This window comes from Struthio camelus, chromosome 15, assembly GCF_040807025.1.
Source record: "Struthio camelus isolate bStrCam1 chromosome 15, bStrCam1.hap1, whole genome shotgun sequence".
Taxonomy (NCBI): Eukaryota; Metazoa; Chordata; class Aves; order Struthioniformes; family Struthionidae; genus Struthio; species Struthio camelus.
Window position 1 is genome coordinate 13,818,332 of NC_090956.1, and position 14,213 is coordinate 13,832,544.

General features: G+C 39.8%; 1 protein-coding gene across 5 annotated transcripts in view; it reads left to right on the forward strand.

Annotated features, from left to right (window-relative positions):
• The window catches only part of GRIN2A (glutamate ionotropic receptor NMDA type subunit 2A), a 199,706-nt gene that overhangs the window by 110,974 nt on the left and 74,519 nt on the right, over nt 1-14,213 (forward strand). For all 5 annotated transcript variants that reach the window (XM_068908620.1, XM_068908623.1, XM_068908624.1 and 2 more), the window contains one exon: nt 12,161-12,275. In XM_068908620.1, coding sequence (XP_068764721.1) covers nt 12,161-12,275 — 115 coding nt within the window. The remainder of the gene's footprint in view (nt 1-12,160; nt 12,276-14,213) is intronic.

Here is a 14,213-nt window from a genome sequence, read left to right on the forward strand (position 1 = left end):
CAGTTTCTGCGAATCCTGAATTGTTTTCTGTTGTCGGTTAGATATGCTTACATTAAAAATACCATGGTTCAGTGGGATGGCCCATAAGCACTCAAAGCTCTTTTGAAAGAGACCCCTACCACTTACTACGGATAATGCACTACTTTCGAGTCAAATTAGGTGTTCAGTAGTCAGCATTAGTTATCTTTCTTCTGTCATTTTTTTTCTCATTACATATGTATGGCTACAAGAATAGGGCTCACGAGCATTAAGGCAGTGAGATTAGACTTCAGCAGGAGATTCTGCGGTGTCCAGTGGATGAGGCGCATGGAAATCATTAATAGGAGAAGCTGTAACATAGTGCATTGCGTTAATAAAACCCCTTCGCCATGCAAGACCCGCGGAGTTGTGAAGTGGGCATACTGTTCCTGTGCTGGAGATTCTTCAAGCTTCTCCAACACCACCAGAACCAGAAACAGGCTGTTTGTAATTTAGAAATGTCAGAATTATAGTAAAATGAATAAACTTTAAATAGTCCTTATATAACTCCCTAGGACTATTCTTGTCACACATTCTGTAAGAAAAGCAAGTATGTGCAAGCATTTAGCACTGCTAAGTAATGTCTGGGAGCTGACCAGCCTCTCCATGCCTAGGTGAATCAGGTAAGTTCATTGTGCTTCCCTTCCCTCACCACTAAAATACGGGTTTCTTTCTTACATGGCAATCCGAATCTCCACTACAAATCAAAGCTAAACTGGGATTTTATACTGAAATGTAATCTTTGCTTTCAGGCCACAGAAACTGTATTAATCAGTGAATTTGAGCAAAGGATTTTGGAGCATGCTTGTAATGAGAAGGGCTAAAACAATGGCAAATAGGTGCTGGGCCTCAGACCTGCTGCAGCGTGCCTTGCTGTCAGGGCTGGGGATCAATGCCAGAGAAGTGGGATTGTATGAAGGACGCTGCATGTGAGCTCAGAAACCGGGAACTTGGTGGAGGGCAATGAACCTCAGAAAGAGACTTTGGATGGTAATGCTTGAGCAAAACCAAGCTCAAGAATGGAGCACAAAAGTAAGAGGATTTTAGGCTCCGTATATTATTATGACAATCTAATTCAGCTTTAACCTGAGAATAGTGTTCTAAGCCTACTGCATAATAGCTAATTTGCTCATAAATGGAGGTAGGTAACATTTTACCTGCTGCTTGCTATACCTAGACAGTGACTCTATTTATGAAAAAATTATTAGTTTTATGAATTCTCAGTTTATGAATTCTGCTATGTAAAGAAAGCTATGAAGTAAAAGCTCTGTGTCCCTCTTTCTAGATCAAATCTTTCAAGTATTGAATTGGCTTGAATATATTATTTTTTGAAGCACACAATTTATCCTTCCCTTGCCACTGCAATTGTAAGATGTGTTTATTGACTTTTTAGACTCAGCAAAAATATGAATTTCTTTTAGTTTATTGGAATGATCTGATCAATCTTCATCTCTGATACACATGGGAAGACTAGTGTGTTTCCTCATGAGTAAAGGATTAAAAGTAAAATCCAGTGTTCGTTTTCAACTTACACACACACACATATATATACATATGTATATGTTCAGATCTAGATTTTTACCTGGCTTAACGTGTAGCTGAGGGGTGCATCGGCAGTCTGCATTTGCTGAGCCCAGTAATTTGCTAGCATCTTCTTTTCCCATCTGTGTAACACCCGGATCCCAAGACAGAAAACTACCGTTGTGCGAAATACTGGCACTAATGCAGCAGAATAGATAGAATTAGCAGTTCATTAATGCAATGTCAGTTGAAGAAGCACATTCTGTCTCTCTCTCAAAAAAGAAAAGCATCTAAGCAAACAAACAGCAAAACAAAATAACCCTGCCAGTCGTCATGGAAAATTCTGTTCCTTCATGAATAAAAATGCTTCTAATTTGTCTAGTTCAGTACTCATGTTATGTATACAAGTCATAACCCTGGGAGAACCATTTCACAAAAACATTTCCAAATTTTCAGCCACATGGATCAGGATGACAAAGCTGTTGTCCTGTTGTCCTTCTCCTGAAAAGCAAAAAGATGCGTCTGTCCGTAGGTTACCTTTAGTTGCATTCGGTTTGCAACTAAAAGGAAATAAGATGCAGGATTTGGATGCTCACGTTACTTTTGGTAGTGAAGCTGTAGGGCAAGGAAGGTCTCCAAAGCATGCTCTTGCTCTGGACAGGCTGTAGTTTCATATTCTTCCCAGCCGTGGGCTCCTTTACTCATCAATAACCTGGGGAGTTGGAAACGTGAAGTCCAAAGCATGAGTGGTTTTTCTTGCACAAAGGAAACTCTCTTGGGTCATGATCCTTTGAGCTCCGGGCCAGATACGACCATATTAGCTGATCCTTCCTGAACCAACCTGCTGTAAGAGTTTCTTTGGGAAGCTGGGCTCAGTGTGAGCTGTGGTTGAAAGGTGCTAACTGCTGTTACTCTCTTTCCGTGGCTGTTTTCTTGTCCTCGCTGTTGTGCTGCTGTTAGCTTGCATCAGGTCTGTGAAACAACCCTTTCCTCTGATGGTGAGGCTATGCTGTCTGTCAAGGCCTGATACTCATTCATCTTCTTCAATATTTTCATTTCAGTTTTTAGCAATGACAGATACATTTTCCTCTTTTTTTTTTGAGTAAGATCAAGTATTACATGGGCACAATGGTTTGATGAATAATCTAGTAAATCTGTTTAATGTTTTCATGCATGCAGATCAACAGCCAATTTAAAGCATCTTTGTTCATTTCATTAAGTCCTGTCAAAGGCTTAGGAAAAACAAGTATCATCTGCTTTATTGTATGATTGAAGAAGATGCATCATTATTTAGCTAATTATATATGAAGCAAAATGCTTTTTCACTAGTAATATGCATGCTGTGCAGAAGAACAAATATTATTTACATTTACCTAACACTCTCCAGTTGTTCTATGTTTATTTCCCATTTTTGGAATTCCACTCTGGTTTTGTGGGATTCATTGAGTATCCATAGGAGTATGTTGCATGTAGGGTGATGGTCTGAGACCGTAACCCTAGTTTTAGAAATCACATACCGTGCTTACATGTTAGGGAGGTAACCAGCTAATTTGATTATATTTTCAATTTAGGACTTTGTTTTTGGTAACTCTAATGCTTGAATGAGTTGCAGTTTTTGAATGCTACTAAATTTCTTTTTCCTTCTTCTTTGCTACTGCATATCCTGCCAAGCTGGACCTTTTGGAAATAGAAATCTAAACAAGGATGACTTACCTAAAAGGTTAAAGGCACGACTAAAGCTGTAGGTCAGCAGTTGAGCACTGAGGATATACGGATGCAGAGAGCAGCAGATTCCCAGGGAGAACAGTATATTGAGGGGAGGGTCTTAAACCGAGGACCAAGCTATTGTTCCTTCCAGGCTGTAATGTTAACAGCTGATTTCAGACATCCTATATGAGAAGGATTTATTATGATCAGCATGAATAAATGAAGAAGATACTCAAGAAAAATCTTTGTCAGTGACAGGAGCCCACTGACTCTAATTTGTTTGTGTGGGGATAACTTCTGATCAGGAGATTCAGTAGAGTATTTTAGTGATTTCATTGGTAGACAATGATATACTAAGGCTAACTTACTGCTGGTGAGCGTATTTTAAACAATAAAAACTAGATATTTGCACTTTTGTTAGTTCATGTGCTGCAATTGCCCTCTTCTGCAGTGTGAGGGTATTTTCTGTATAGTTGCGTTAATCAGCTAGAATTGAATTAATGAAACTGTTGCCACGTTCCTCTGAAAGTAACACTAAACTTCGCCAGTTGCAAAAAAGGAGAATTAGGAAAAAACTCCACCCAAGAGACATGATGCTGATTTAATAATAAAGTAGTTCAAGAAATTATAGAAAATATATATCACAGTTTTCTTCCAGCTTAGGAAGTAGAAGGTACAAAGCAGTTACTGCAGTAAGGTCTCTTAGAACACTTTCCCCTTTTTGTGTTACCAAATAAAAGAAAAGAGCAAACATAGCCTCTTTTCTGGAAGTTGAGCACAGCAGGGCTTTAAGGGTGAAAGCTGGCTTTGAAATTCAAAATATAAAAGCAAACGATCTTGGAGATGGTGTTGCTCCAGATACCTTCAGTCAGGCCTCATAGGGAAGATAGTTCCGAATGTTTCTTAGATGGTGAATCAAAATTTAAAAACATTGGATCTTTTTGTGAAATGTGTTAATAATAGTAATAATAATAACAATAACAACAACAACAACAACAACATCAGCTCACTAAACCTTCTGCTGGTTTGAGTTGTGCTAGTCTGTGGCAGCCTCTCAAGCAGCAGGGCCCTTTCTCATTTTGGCCTCTTTCCCCCTACTTTTTTTTTTTTTTTTTTAAGAATGGCTTCTCAAAGATTTTGTTGCTGAACTGGCAGAATTGGGGCAAAAAGACTTTTCCAGACCCGGTGGCAACTAATGCTCTAAGCAGCAGCTGGCAGGAGGTACAAGTAGTTGGCATGTCATTCCTTTTTCACAGTCACTGAGCATATTGTTCCCAAAATTTTATTCATCCATACTGGCTCAAGGCCTGGGAACGTACAGCTCCAGAAGCAGGGTATCACAGCTGAGTTATAGTCAGGAGGGTGACGGCTGGGGAGAGTGGAGGAGTAGGAGGGGACACGAAGAGGAAGAAGAGGCTCTTTCTTTGCATCACTGGGAAGGATTTGAAGTAAAAAAAAAAAAAATCCTACAAGGTCTAAAATATAAAATTGTGTTTAAACAAAGCTTCACTCTTTGAAAAATGCATCTCTGCCTTGTTTAGTAATGATCTATTTCAAGGTAACGCAAAAAGAATCAGTAAAGAATCAGGTTACAGGATTTTTGTCATATGTGTGCTTACTGCATGTTATATCCTCCACATTCAGAGTTTCTTGAGTTAATCTTAAAGATGTATTTAGGAGGTCTATTTCTTAATGATAAAAGATTTTTTCTAGTATTATGGATAAGTATCTTCCAAATTTCCATGATAGGACCATAGTAAGGAAGTTCAGTAATTCATAGCCTCAACAGGAGAAAGAAAAAACAAATAAAACTTGGATTCGCTCCTGCTTTTTTAGGTACAATGCTGGGTAAATGCCAAGCCCAAACTGGCTGGCTGTCTAGGTTATGAAAATGGTTGGTTCATACTGTTTGGAGAAAAATGAAATATCAGATGATATCTTGGTTGTGAGCTATTATTTCAACTGCTTTAAGTCTTGTTTTGGAAAGCTCTTCTCTGGGAAAAGAGAGGGAGAGTTTCTTTTATGAAACCTCTATTTCCCAAAGTCTTCACTGTTTCTCTGCACTGCCTGCGGCTGTCAGGGGTTCAAACACTGCCTCATGGTGAGGAAGGCACCGAAGAAGAAATGATAGACCCCAGTGATGGCCCCTGAGAAATGCGTCAAGTTCGATGATGTGCTCGGGGCTGCGGGAGAGGCAGCGAGCGGTCTGGGCTTCGGTGAGTGACGAATCGGAAGGGTTTTTCACTCCTTGGAGCGATCAGGTCCTGTGCTTTATTGTACAGGTCTAATAGCTAACCTCTGGTGTTTGGGGGCAGCTTAGGAGTGCTACACTCACATTAATGCCTTCCCTTTCCTGCTCTGTTTTCTCCAGCCAGCGGTCTGTTTGGGAGCTGGGTGCCGGCGAGGCTGCCGCCCAGGCGTGCTTCGGTTTGGTATCTCAGTGGTGGCTCTGCTCCTGAGCCCGGCGAGTCGAAGCCTGAGCTAGCGTTATAAAACGGAAAAGGAACAAACATCAGTTGCAGAGCCGCCAGAAGAGAGGGCCTCTGATTACTGAATGGGACAATTTGCCCTTCCTGTGTCTAAACTTGCTTTTAAAAACACGTGTGTGATGTGTGCATGTATGGACTGGTTTTGTTTTGGAAGGAGCAGCCCCTGTGTCGAGCACAGCCCCTCCATCGCTAGCACCCTGCTGTGGGAGCTGCAGAGGAGCGAAGGCCCGGCGGGGGCCTGGGCTGGCGCGAGCCCGAGCCCCGCGGGCTTCACAGCCCGGAGCCGAGCCGGTGCCTCCTGCAGTCACCACCGGGCCCTACAACAGCGAAGCTGTTAGGTGGCAGCCCTGGGCGTTTGCCCCAGGACGTTTGTCTCCTGTATATTTATTGCCTGTTGCAAGAAGAGATTGGTGAAGAAGGGGCCTTAACACTTAACAGTGGAGAAACAAAAGCATCTTTTTTTGTTGGAAAAGCAGACGCTGTTACTTATCTTGGGCTCAGTTACACTACTTGACTCCAGTACAGATGTTTTTTCATTCGTATGCCAGTTTGGAGGGATGGAAAGAAAATAAGGAAGCATAAAATAGATAAAAATGGAGAAAACATCAGAGCAAACATATGAAAAAGGAAGGGAGAGAAGTATTTTAAATTTTTTTTTTGTGGAACCATTTATCATCATATGAATTATCTTTATGTAAAAAATAACTAAATTGTGTGCATTTATTTTTTTAAGGGATCAAAGAATTAGTTCTTAGTGAGTTCTAATTCCTTGCATTGCTCCAAGGTCTTCTGAAGTTTGTATGTGCGCACGCATGCGCGTGCACACACACACACACACACACACACACACACACACACACACACACACTTGCTAGCTTTTGAAATCCAGGTCTTTTGTGGATGCCCTAAATTATTGTGGCACAACAGCAGTACAAATGTATGTTTACTCATTTGTAAAAGTATTTCCTTACATATGACATCTTTTTAATACTGTGATCCTTGCATCTTTTTAGAGTGGTATTTCAGTTTTATTTCATGCATAAGTAGGCCTGTCTGGCCTCAGCAAGTGCAGAAAACCACTGCCTCAATGCTTAGGCTAGTTTCATCCTGTGTCTACAGCAGCATTTCCTCCTGGCTGTGGAGTACTTTTAAGGGGTGATTCCAGAATGTATTCTGTATTTTTTACTTATTTTCAGTCCTATAGATCCCAGAAATGTCCATCCACCTTGACTTCTGGCCAGGTTTTTCCCTCAGCTTGAATTTCCCTTTGAAAAGCCGGTTGATTCAGCAGCTGGTTGGTATGCTGTTGCCTGGTGAGAAAATTCCTGTGAAAAGGAGAAACGAAAGAATAAGTCTCTTGGTTTGCTTCAGCGCTTAATGAATGACCAGCAGTTAAATTCAGCATGCTCTAAGGGAGAAAGAAATCATGAAAGTGAAATAGTGCTTCAGGATCTTTTGGGACCAAGGTGGATGAACGGGTGCTTGGGGGTGAGCATGTCCATGACGAGAATGGGAGTGTTTGGAGGATGTTGCCTGTCACGGCATCCCAGAAATACAACGTGCGCGGCAGTGCTACTGTGTCATGACTTCCCTGAGCACCATTGCTAGTCAGGGCCCAGAGGACAACACTGAGAAATAATTTGTTTTTTATAGCATTGAACTTCTGTGCAATATTTTGTGCTTCCATTTTGTCACTGCTAGTTTTTTGTTATGATGCTCACATCCCCCAGAGAAGTTTAGGAAGCTGGGCTAGGATTGCTTTCTGCTTTGAAACAAAATGATCTTTATAACTTACAGTTTGTATTTCCTTTTTTTTTTTAAAGGCTTGCCATGGAATCCACTAAACTTTCTTTCTTTTGCTCTCAAATCCTTGCATCTGTTAGGGAAACACCTGTGCAGCGTGCATACAGAAATATATATTAAACATCAAAAGAAATTCTATAGCTTGGAAGCATGTTTTCTATTGTATAACTTAGAAGCAAAAAGTCACAAAGATTCTACTTCAGGAATGTCAGAGCATTTCTGATGTTTTAACTGTTTTCACCCCGTGTAGCAAGTCCTTACCAAACCTCTCTGGGGCCAAGAAGGTCCGTGTCTTCTGTACGGAGGTAAGCCGCAAAGATGCTTGTGTTCCCCATAGTGCCCTACCAGGTGGTCCTCTAAAGACTGAGGTAGTACTCTGATCCCGTGGCTATGTCTTTCCCTCATTTGTTAGTGGAAGATCGTTTCAGTAAAGTTGTAAAATAGCATTTAAAGGATCAGAAAACCCACCTTGTTTAAATATGTTCAGTCTCTCCAGAAGGTTAGAATTTTGACTCAGATAAATATTGCACAGTTTTGGCATTAATCTGGAACTTTATCTGAACTACCTGATCCTTCTGTGTCTATAAAAATTAAGTTGGAAATCTTGAGAGCAGTTTGTAACCTTGGTAGTTCAAAGACATGCTGTAAATACAACAAGGTCAGTGTTCTGCTGTGGCATTTCAATGCTGGGAAAAGTGGCAACCAAAGAAGAATTGTATAAACATTTTAAAATGTTTTTGAAATATATAGCATAGGCTTGGTTCATAGTATGATCAAAACCTGGTTTGACTTCAGTTTTTGAAAATAGCTTAACTTCTGCCAAAACGCCTGTTTTTCATGTTTTTTCAATGCTTATTCAACACAGCAGAGGTTCAACAAAAAGGCCCTGGGGCATGTTACTCTCAAACTCCAGCTTACAAAAGTCAGTTAAGCCTTCAGTGCCATGTTATCACAAGGCCTCCTGCTATCATGCCTGTGCAAAGGTTGCAGCATTAATGAGGTATGAGAGCAGGTTAACTGCTAATCCAAGGTGTGTGCTAAATTCCTCCCTTAAAATAAGGAACTCAAATACTCAAGCACTTCATTAACTTAAGAATAGGAACACGCAGCTCCAAAGCTACCTCAGAAGCATATTTTGACCAATTCGGAAACCAAAGATATATTGCGGAGAATTAGTCTTGGGCAAATTTAAACCTCTCTAAGAGTTACATGTAATATAAATACCTTCTTTTCCTCACTCTTCTTGACCAGGAGTAGGCCATGTGCAAAAGCACACAAGTTTTTCATCGAGGCAGGGATTTTAGGATCTTTACCGGTAAAAATAGGGCAGGACTGAAGTCCTTCTTGGAGGAAAAATGGCAACTGAAAAGTGACTGTGGATTTTAGGCATTGGTTGCTGTGTTCCTGGTCTTAAGAACACAGGCTGTTGATGAATTTCATACAGAAGAGAGTACTTGGAAAAAAAAAGAATCTCTTTGGTGTTCTTTTTTATTGCTGCAATTGAAACCGGGGCAGCTCAGAATGCGTCATTCACTGATACCTTTGTATATGACTCAAACAATACAATTTTAAGAGAATTTTGGCAGATGAAGAGATTTTTTTCTTAACTCATACATCATAAGATGTATGCTTAGTGGCTGGTAGATTCACACAGTTTAAAAATACACACTGAATTCTGTTTTTCATTTTAGTTTTGCAGTTCATCTTTCTTGTTGGAATGCAGTAAGCATTACTGCAACTGCAGCACAGCGTCTTATGATGGTCCCTGAATAGCTTCTGGACTAGAGGATTTGCATATCAATTCCAGAATATGATGAGTGGTATTTGAAATCTGGGGTAGCGATCCTACCAAATTAAATAAAAGAAGGGATCAACTCAAGCATAATCACCGATGGCTATGTAATTAAAAATCTGACTGAACACAAAAGCCTTATGTAGTGCAGCGTGCGTTTGTGGTTGAGCTGTTAGGAAGATTCAAAGTTCTCAGCTGGAGTTTATAGAGTGAGATGATTTGGGTCCGGCCCCATAAGACATTACGTTTGCTGCATGTAGGTTATTTCATTGTGTTAATCTGAAGGTCTGTAGGAGACAGTAGGTCCCGTTAGGGAGAGACCTCTTGAGAGAGAGTGAGAGATAAGAATACAAGTAGTGCATGTTTTAGCAGTATTTCACTATTTTACCCTTTAGTGGCTTTTTAGAGATTTTTATTCCATGGATCCTAGTGCATTTCATTTTCAGCACTGAGCGAGCTGTATGTTGGTTTCTTATATGTATACACAATCAAATTTTATTTAGTGGTTATCACTTGCTCTCAAGGTGAGAAACAAGCGTTTTATTCCTAAATAAGCTCTTTCAGTGCCTGTGAGAGATGTAATATATGGGAAATTAGTTCAATTGAAGAGGAAGGTTGTGTCAATGGGAAGATTTTCACACCAAAAGTCTGTCACAAAATATGAGTTATTATTGTGGCTACATTTACAAATTGCTGTCAGACTGGTACTGAATAGTATTAATATGATTGTTTAGGGCAGTGCACATTTAATTATTAGCTGACATGATACAATGCTATTATTTCTTCTGGATCTAAATACTTCTATTTAAAGTGTTTCTGCTACTGGGATTTTCAGGCAGCTATGTCTGTACAAAGCCTTCTCCTTTGAACAGGGAACTGAAGAATTTCCTGTCAGAGTAAGCAGGAGACCAGACTGCTACATAAAAAAGCATGTGAAACAATATCAATGTCTTGGCATAAATATTCCAGAGCAATTTATACAGAATACTTGTAAGAACTTCTTTAATACCCTCTGAAAGGCATCTGTTTTAAGGATGGGATGATACAGGAAAAAGAGTTCGGTTCAAGGAGAACACACAGCTGAAAACTTGGACTGAATGTCATTTGGTGGAGCATGCTAAGTATTCAGTGGAATTCACTTGGATCATGGATATAGCTATCATGGAGAGCGTGCTATCTTTTGCAAGTGCCATGGGATCTCCAAGGTGGGACTACAGTCTTACCTCTTGTCTGCAAAATAGTAGTGTTGGGTTCACGTAGACCATCTGAGGCTTTGATTTTTTTCAATATGACTGAAGAGCACTAATGCCAGCATTTTGCTCTCTTTCTTTCCATGCCTGATTTTCTTAGGTGAAGGAGTTTGAAATAAAGTGCAAAATGATAGATTTTTGCAGTATCACAGTTTGGGGAGGTTGGCCTGTCTACTGTAGTAGTTCAGACTCTTGGCAGCAAGTTCCGCATATTTGTGCTTTAAATAAAAGCTGCTATTTCTCATCGCTCTTTCTGACCCTGAAGCAGTGAAAACAATCTGTTCTCCCTGTGAAGCACTGAAGCTGTGTGGAACTGGAACAAATATAAATACAGTTATATGTTATAAATCAGTGAAAGATTATGAGAGAAAATTAATTGGAGGAGAGTCTAGACCAAAAGAAGAGATGGCCACAATGCTAGCATTTCTAAATCAACAAAAGGCTGATGTTTTGGAAAACAGGCTACTTGATTCAATGACGAAGGGAAAACAACAGTTAGAAATAAAAAACTAATATATACAAAACAGGAAATGGAGAATCTAGGTAGCATTAGGATATTGTAGGAATAATATAAACTCAATAAAGCATTTTAAGACCTTCTGGGACAAGTCCTTGGGTAGAAAAACTCCAGGACTCCATGGAGTTGAAAGATGTCTCCACATGGAGTACAGAGATCCCTACCCGAAGGCAGGTCAGATCCAATCGACCTTCGTGTCGGAAGGCCGCGCTCCCGACACTTCCAGCCCAGGACTAGCTTTCACGGAGCCACCTGCAGTGTCAGTAGCCAGCGTTCAATGGCATGGTCCAGGTCAGAGCCATGACTTGATACAAACGGTATGATCATTAATAATCACAGTACTGCTTGTAAGTATTTTTCTATCCTTAGAACATTCGGGTTAGCATAGCAATGCAGGAGGAGAAAGAGTTGTTAGGGAAACTAAGCAAGCAGTAAATATGTTGGCACATCTTAGACTTTTTGTATATGGGTTAATTATTAAAAAAACCACACCGCACTGTTAGTTGTTTATTTCTGAAAATGATGAAGTGAAATATCATTGACTCTTTCAAAGTTTTTCTGTCTGTTTTTGGCTGAAGTTGTTAGGGGAATTTATCCAAGTGTTGCAAAGATACTGTGCAAAGCCATATCAAAGGGGCTGGTAGGATTCTTGGAGGTGCAAGCAGGTGAAACCAGAGTAGATGCACTTAGCTCTGAGTACCACAATGGTGAGACAATAGTATACGTTGCATGCAGGTCTGATCTAGACAAGTTTCAAAAGGTGCTGAAAAACTGATGAAGCTGCAGAAAGTGTGAAAAGATAACGCATGGAGTGTACAGGTTGTACACAACATGGAACCTACATTAAAAGTCATACCTAAATAATATTTTGCTTTTTCATCTGTTAAGGAATGCATAAAAATTTGCAGATTCTCCATGCTGCAAACCTAGGCTTTTCACAGCATTAATGAGATTTATTATATGTGTTTCAGTGATGATTCTGATGACTGAATTAGCTTGCTGATTAACTGCTGGACAGCTCATTAATTTTTCACTGCACTTTTTTTTTTCTTTTTCCTTCTAGGTTTATGATGAATGTGACTTGGGAAGGTAAAGATTTGTCCTTCACAGCAGATGGCTATCAGGCACATCCCCGGCTGGTGGTAATAGTACTGAACAATGATCGTGAGTGGGAAAAGGTGAGTATTATCCCTGGGTGAAAGATAAGAGGAGATAGGAGAGAGTTGCTGCAACCCTCTTAATGACAAATAGACAGATTAACATCGCAGATGTCAGTGATGATATTCTACTGTAACAGATTTGTCACAACAGTTCAGAAAAGATAGATAATTTTACCTTATTCTGTTTACCTATTCTAAGTAGATCTAAAGAGTTCTAACAGGGAAAGCAACGTATCAGTGAAGGTATGCCATATAGATACCAGACGATTATTTTGAAACACACTTTGCATATCTTCTCACAATTTAGTAAAATGAAATGGATGACTGAAAAATCTCTTGAAACTTGGGTCTTAGTTACTTAAATCTGGGTGATTTTCCAATATGAACACAGTCCAGGAGCCCTTCGACTATTTCTTTTGTTTTCATATTTTTCAATAGATTTGATAATAGAAGTATATTTTTGCAAACCATGAAATTGTTTTTGAATTGAAGGGTAATCCTTATAAAGTATGCCTACAGATTCAGAATCTTGACTTGTGTTCTCCTGGTAGGCAGGTGATCTCCATAAACCTTTATACAGATTGAAAGGAAAATGTACTGTAGAGAGTAAATATTGTTATTTTCTTAGATATGTGATAAAGAGGCAGAGTGCAGTGACCTATAATCTAAACATAGTGTGGGACTGAGCCTCCACATCTTCCCTATTGAAAATGAATTTACTGAGGCCAGGTTCTGCTACCTATTTTTGTGTATTTGAAAAGAATGGAAGGATCATGCTTTTGTGTGTGTAGTCTGCAAGAGATGTATATTTTAAATCCTCCGGGTTTTAACAGCAGGGTTAGTTGTATATGTAAGTAATAAAAGAGGACAGTCTCCGTTTGTCCTGAGCATTTTTTTTTTTTAATACTGCTGCCTCAGCTTGTGATTCCTTTGGCTCTGAGGTTTTGCAGGTTATCTGAGGTCTTATGTTTTAAGAACAGGGAACCTTGGAAAGTGTTTACAATTTAAGACCCTGGAATGAAAAAACACCTGTATATTCTCCCAAATTCATTTTAAGTTCATAAAATGTGATCCTGCGTTATCAAATTTGCTGCTGAAATCTATAGACTCTTTAGTCGTATAGTTTTAAAATCCAATAAAATGTTAAACTCTGGTTTGTAAGACTGCTGGACTTTTAATGATGTTGAATAGTAATGATAAAATATGAATTACTGTAGGACATCTAAGTAAACATGCTAGCCATGCAAAAACATAAAAAGTAGTCCTAGATTATGATATGTGCTTCTTGAGGTTCATCAGATGCAAATTTAATTCTCTAGATAAATTTAATCTTAACCAAATGCATCAATCTGAATCTTTGGAAGAATCTTTTGCTCAGTAACCATTATGAAAATTTTTTATGCTAGTTTAAAATTCTGCATATCATATATAATATTCTGGAGAAAAATGTTATACTGCATGGGGAATATGACTGTGAGGCACCAAAGGGAGAAAATAGTTAAAGACAGAGTCGCCAATCCTAACGGAATCATAATTTCATACTTTTTATATCTTGAAATTTCTCTTAAGAGACCATTCAAAGGACAAGGGGAAATTGGTTTGATGTTTTTGAAAAATGAGCTAATAACAGCTCAGCTAACAAATCAGAAATCCTGGCTATATGAACAGGCAATATTTCAGAGAAATAGCTGGGGCCTGTTCTAAGCTTGGTGTGATTCGCACGCGAGAGCGGAGGACGCGCCGCGGGCTCTGCTCTGTGCGGCCGCGCGGCGGCAGCGCCCGGCCCGTCCGCTGCGCCGGGCTCCGTGGAGCCTCGTGCTGACGTCCTCTGGGCAGTTTTGGGTCTGGTAAATCCCTACCTGCTCATTGCTATTTTTGAGGCTTTTCTGGGGGGAATAAGGAGTGACTGAAGGGCGGCTGCTGCCCAGAATAATTTATGCACCTACGTCTGGCAGC